At 58.5% G+C, this 6,390-nt stretch overlaps 1 protein-coding gene across 3 annotated transcripts in view; it reads right to left on the bottom strand.

Annotated features, from left to right (window-relative positions):
- Nucleotides 1-5,505: 5,505 nt before the first annotated feature.
- Nucleotides 5,506-6,390, bottom strand: part of GNB1L (G protein subunit beta 1 like) — a 68,653-nt gene continuing 67,768 nt past the window's right edge. For all 3 annotated transcript variants that reach the window (XM_053588807.1, XM_053588804.1, XM_053588805.1), the window contains exon 8: nucleotides 5,506-6,207. In XM_053588807.1, coding sequence (XP_053444782.1) covers nucleotides 5,956-6,207 — 252 coding nt within the window. In that variant the 3' untranslated portion in view covers nucleotides 5,506-5,955. The remainder of the gene's footprint in view (nucleotides 6,208-6,390) is intronic.

Below are 6,390 nucleotides of genomic sequence, written 5' to 3'. Positions count from 1 at the left end.
GGGGAGGGCAGACTCAGTGCTGCTCCCTGACCACTGCAGGGTGGAGAGTGGAAGTGGCCCATTCACAGGCCGTGAGCACCTCCTGCTGTCTCCTTGGCTTAGCACAGCCATGGCCACATCCTGTTTCCCCATAATAAGTGGCTGTATCCCCCCTCCTTGCTTTCCTGCTTGGATTCCCAGGTAGTCAGGGCACTGGAATCTCTCCTGTGGAGTGGTGAGCCCTGGCTGGCAGTAGTTGCCTGGCCTCCCATGGGTCTCCTGCTGGCCTCTCAGTGGTGCGTGGGGACCCATGTGGGGGATGTGTCAGGGCTTGTGGACCTAGGGAGGCTGAAAGTGTACGTGTGGGTCTCCAAGACTCCAACGCCAAAGTGAGATAGGAGTGCTGGAGGGCTAAGACCCTGCAGAACAGGAGGGCTGGGGGGATTAAGGGGCTGTGGGGCAGTGGGCTGAAGGTTCAGCTGTGCAGAGCACAGGTGATGTCAGTTTTGATTGCAATGCTGTCACTGGTGCCAGCTTGTTGCCTTCCACACTAGAATTTTGCATGAAGTTATACCTAATTGAGTATCAAGCGTTTCTAAAGAACCCCCTGAAGGGATATTTTTTCTTTGTACAAACAGTCCTTTTGTGCAGAGGGTGTTCCGTGGTGTCTTGGCAGAGACACAGGTGGGAAGCACCTCACTGCACGCCTCTCCCTGCAGAGTGAAGGCACGCTCCGCACGTCGGCACGGAGCTGGACGGGCCTCAGGGGCAGATCAAGGCTGCTGTGCTCCGGTGTCCTTCCTCGGAGCGTCTCATGGCACTGACTGACCCCTCCTGGTCCAAGTGCTGAGTCCAGGCTGTCTGCGGGGTCATCACGGCCAGGTACAGAGCCTCACGTGCCTGCGTGCCCAGAGTTCTGACTGCCCGCTGGCCTGGTGGTGGTCCTCGGGAGCAAAGGGAGAGGCGATCAGCAGGGCTGCTTGTCTGGGGGGCGCCCTCCCGCACTGTGATGCTGGGCGAGCGCTGCCCATCAGCTGGTGGCCATGGGACTAGACAGGCCTTCAGTACATGGTGACATTCCCCATCACGGGGAGGGCCTCAGCTCTAGCAGCAAGATCTCACCAAGGGAAAAAGCCAGGACATCCAGGCCTCCGTGTCCCTGTCCAGAGCTGCCTGCCCATGAGTGGGACCTGCCATTGCTCTTAGTGGTCAGAGGGGCTCCCACCCCTGCACTGCAGGTGACAATTGGGGATGCTGGACTTCTCTGCACAACACACGGGCTCAGGCAGCCATGTCCAGATCGCACTCAAATGTGACTGCATAGAACACCTCAAGGCCACACCTGGGCTGTGCGGGGAATGCCGATGGAGGCCCTGGGCAGCCCCGGGAGCTGAGGGCTCGGTCCCACAGCCACGTCCACTCCGGGCCTGTCTTTGGGCGGCACCTCTGTTGACGGTGGCACGCCCGGTAGCTTACAGGAGGTTAACAGTGGAGGGCAACCCAGACGTCCAGGGAATAGTCCTGGTTTAGCTATTGTGGACAACGCAGTCTGAAACAGCACCTAAGTCCTGCACCTAAGCTCCGTTAACAGCTATGTGGGCAGAAAAGGCATCTTGGCACTGCGGAGAAAATCACGGCTAAATTCGCAAACCCTCCTCAATCCCACAGATGACGTGTGGCCTGGTGTGTAGAGCAGACCGGTGGGCAGGCACAGGCGTGTGGCCATGATGGGGACGTGCAGACACCACCCACTGGCCTCTGGGTGTGTGACCAGGACAGGGCAAGGGTGGTGAGGGGGAGGGCTAAGGACTGAGGCACCTGTCCTGTCTAGCACATGGGCCCCCACTCCCTTTTAACAGGACCGTCTAGGCATTCACCCATGAACTTGAAGTGCCCACACCCTATTCCCTAATTAGCCTGCCAGCTGCCACGTGCTCTCTTTCCACCCGACATTTCGTTCTTGCCTCATGTGACCCAGGGACAGAGGACCGCCCTCCCTGCTCAGGATCTGGAAGTAAAAATCTTTGAATTTGTGTCCTAGTAGGTTAAATTTTGTAATTTGCACCTTGCGTCAGAAGAACTGGGGAGTGCCCAAAGCCAGGTTTTCCCTGAACACCAGGAGAACTCAAGGTCAGGCTCCCAGCATAATTGGACCTGGGTCAAACAAGAGCCAGAGGGCATGTGCCAGTATGAACAAGGGTCCCGTGTAAGGGGCCAAGTGTCAGGCCATCTGCCAGGTACAAGAAGCACCCCATGGAAGAGGCCCAGTGAACGCCTCACCCAGCTCCCTTCCTTTCCCGGAGGGCAGGGCTGCCAGCTGCCCTGTTACTAGAAGCCCCATTTAGCTGGGGGCTCTCAAAATAGGCATATTATTCTCACCAAAGCAGCACAGGGATGCTCAGACCACTGTGGGGCCATACCCGGGAGGACAAGGCCCCACAGGTGCTGCTGCGCTCTTGGCCCACAGGGTTAGGCCTCGGCAGAGCTGCCCTGTGGCTGGCAGTCCATCCAGGCCTGCTCCTGTGTCCCTAGAGGTCCCTTTCACTGTGGGCAGGACTTCACTATGTAGATGTACAGTTTGCTTTTTAGCATCTGTTGACAGACATTTGAATTGTTTCTCATTTTTGGTATTACAAAAAAGCTTCAACGATCATTTGGGTTAGGAAAAAAAAAAGCCACTGCCCTAGAAAGGGTCGGTCCTAAGTTGGCATCCACGGGACCCGTGAGCGTCACTGGCTGGGGAGGGCCAGTCTGGAGGTGGCTTGAGGGCTCTCCTTGGTGAGCACCTGCCTCACCAGACGATGCCCCTGCATCGCCCAGCCAGGGATCCGCGGCAGCTGGGCAGCATCTTTCCAGCAGGACATGGCTGCTGGCTGCTGACCCTTGGACAGGTCAGGCTCTGAAGAAGGACTCAGTACCAGGAACATGACCAGGACAAGTCTTTGGGAACACACTTAAGCATCTTTTCCAACCTGGGCATGTGGAGCCGGGAACCCCCTTCTTCTTATGTTGTGGTTGCTCAAGACTGGTCAGACTGCCACACGATTCGTAACTCCTCAGGGCCTGAGGCCACAAAGGCTGGCCTGGCTGAGCCCCGTGGCCCTCCCAGGTGCTGGGGAGGAACTCAGGAGAGGATGGGGGCAGGGGGAGGCGCACAGCACTACAGCTTGTAGTCCACTGCTATTCACGGCAGCTCAGCTGAGTGAACTAAAGGCCTGGGCCACCAGCTTCCCACATGACATGTGACATCCATAACGCCTTGGAAACTGGAATCTGCTCTTACACACCAAGACCTGGGCATGTGGCCCTGTCATGCGTGGGGGGTGGGGTGAGGGCCTCACAGCTGTCACCACCTGACTCCACCCTACACACTAAGATGTGGGAACAAGATGTGCCTGGGACACTGCTCCATACCATATGGCCTCAGGAGTGGCTATGACCAGGCTCTGGTCAGCAGCCTGTGATCTACCCTGCTTGGGCCTTTGACTCCAGGTCCTTTTGTCCCTGCCAGCGACACTCCTTCACCATCCCTGAGTAAGACACAGGCATGTGTCTGAGCATGGCCAACTCCACATGGGCTCAAGTCTTGGCCCTGCGTGTGGAAAGCACCTCTCTGTTTCTGGCAACACAGTGGTGACAGGGACAGAAACTGCATGAGGAAGGGGCAGAGTCCCTTCCAGAAATTTCCAGAAACACAGGCCTTGGGTGAGTCTGGAGACAGCAGGGCCCAGTGCCCAGGTGCCCAGGGTAGAGCTGAGGGACAGGTCCAGGGCAGGCTCCCTCCTCTCAGCCCCGCTCTTTCTGGGATGTTGGAGCCCAACAACCTCCCATGGTTGGCTGAGACGGACTGTGACAAGTACCCTCAGCGCCTGACGGGGGTCATGTCACTACAGCCAAAACCAAGGTCCCTCCTTCTCCCCGATGTTTAGGTGATATGCTAATCCCTTCAGGTGTGTCCCCAACATGCTGCTAGTCAGCTGCAGGACCCTCAGCTTGTTCCTCCCAAAGGGAGGCTCTAGACACTGGCAGCCACCCCGTTCAGTAAGGCCAGGCCAGTGCCCAAGCCAGTGGCTCCCGAGCTTGGCACCAGGCTGCATGCTTAGTCAGCACTGACACCCAGTCTGATAGCAACTGTCTCCACTGTCATTTCTTTTGCTTTTGTCTTTTCTTTTCTTTCTTTTCTTTTTTGAGATAAAGTTTTACTCAGTTGCCAGGGATGGACTATAGTGGTATCATAACCCTCCTGCCTCAGCCTCCCTAGTAGCTGAGACTACAGGCACCTGCCACAACACCTGGCTAAATTTTTATTTTTTCACAGAGGCAGGGTCTCACTGTTGCCCAGGCTGGCCCATTAACATTTCTGGCCTACAGAGCACAGCAGGCCCAGGCCCTTGGAGGATGCTGGCTCGCGCAGTGAGCCTGTTCTTCCCAGTGGGGGGATGTTGTTTCCTCTGTCCCCTCCCGCTCAGGACAGTGGGGCCCATGTGACAAACCCTCTACCATCCCACTGCCCAGGACCAGTAGTAGCCCTTCCCCTGCTGTGTGGTGAGACTGGCCAGCATGCCTGCCTCCCTCAGGGCAGCCACCCTCTGGCCTGCACCCTGCCCACCAGCCAGCCAAGGCCTCTCTCCCTCCCCAGCCCAGCTCTCCCTGGTGGCCGTTCTGTGAACTGACCTGACCACTCCATGCTGCAGCCACCTGGACCCCACACCCTCTAGTCTGCCCCACACATGCTCTCCAGACTCCGCCTGGAAAACCGGGCATCTCCTGAGGGTCACAGGAGATGGGTCTGCAGGCTCCAGTCTGGGTCCAGGATGAGAGGAGCACGACGGGGGGTCCTTGAGGGTGTCAGGAGGGCTCGACAGGGCAACCACCCAGCAGAGGCCACCCCCAGTCTTCAGATGAAGGGGAGCAGATGGAGCTCTCTGGCAACAATGGCGGACACAGGACCACAGTTCCTGGCTCCTTCAGGACCTGCCATAGACCCCATCCCTGTTTTTAGGCTGCCCTTCCTTTCTACTTTGTCCCTGACTACAGGAGAAAATGCCTGGCAGGCTGGGCTTGGCCATGCACTCTGGGTGCTCTGGGCCCTCTGGCGGCTGAGTCCTGCTTCCCACCGTGTTGCTGCGCTGTGGGTAGGCTGCCCTGTGTGCAGGACAAGGCTGTGGCCACGGCTATGGTCACTGTGAAGGGCCTGTGCCTGTCTCACTCACTGCCCCCAAATCTCTGCAGACAGCCTTGGCCAGTCTCCATCATGCTGCCACTGGGGTGGGCGTGTCCTTCCTCAGTGTTGGCCTAGCCCTGCACACCACGAGCCCTTGCTATCATCCCTACTCCTGCCCCCTTCCCACCTTGCTCCTAAAGTCACTTCCTTTCCATTACTCTGGCCTCACCCTGTGTGACGGGAGCCCACACCTCCTCTGGGGTGAGGGCCGTGGACACGGCAAGCAGCTGTGTGTGCACTGGCCGTGGACGCGGCAGGCAGCTATGTGTGCACTGGCCGTGGACGCGGCAGGCAGCTGTGTGTGCATTCTGCAGCTCCCTGCAGCCTGGCCCCGGAGCCACACTCAGGATGACTGCTTGACAACAGGGGTGAGTGGAGCTGACTCGCTCTGTCCAGTGGGGGCCTGAGGGCTCTGATCAGAGAGTGGGATGCTAGGGGTCACCTCCTCAGGCAGCTCCCACCTCAAGCCTGCAGGTCTACAATAAAAAATTTATTATAAAATACCCTCAGGTTGGGAGCATGGCCAGGCCCCAGCCAACCACCTCCTGCCCCGGCTGCAGATGCCCAGGTATACAGCTGGTTGTGAGTCACTGCCATGTGCTGATACATTCCACAGAAGGAAAAGGCAGCCTCATAAACACAGCAAGCAGCCTGAGGAGCTGGTCTTCAGGAGCCCTGGAGGGCAGCCTCTGGGCCAGACTGGGGCCCAGGGCCTGCTTCCCTGCACTCCGTGTCTCCTGAGGAGGCAGCAGTCACCTGGAGGGGTACAGTGACCAGACACTGATGCGCTGATCCTTGGACCCTGCAGCCAGCAAGCCATTGGTGGCAAAGGCCACACACTGAACAGTAGCACTGTGGAAAGCCAGCACGGCCAGTGGCTTCATGGTCTGCCAGTGGAACACGCGGATGCGGTGGTCCCAGCCTGCAGTGGCCAGGATCTTGTGGTCAGGACGAATCGTGACCTCGGCGACACCAGGGTTGGTGAGTCCATGAGTCCCATGAACCTGTGACAGTAGAGACAGCAGAGAGAGCGTCAGGCCTGTCCCAGGAGCCCACCCATGTGGCCCCAGCCCTCGGCCAGGACCAGGAGAGAGGTGCCCTCCCTGGGGCTGGAGAGCCGCTGACCCCTGCCCAGCTGACAGCAATCCTCCTACTCAGGATTCCCTCTGCTCCTGGCTAGCTCCTTA

Source organism: Nycticebus coucang, chromosome 4 (assembly GCF_027406575.1).
Source record: "Nycticebus coucang isolate mNycCou1 chromosome 4, mNycCou1.pri, whole genome shotgun sequence".
Classification (NCBI taxonomy): Eukaryota; Metazoa; Chordata; class Mammalia; order Primates; family Lorisidae; genus Nycticebus; species Nycticebus coucang.
This window is presented reverse-complemented; position numbering and strand designations above follow the sequence as displayed.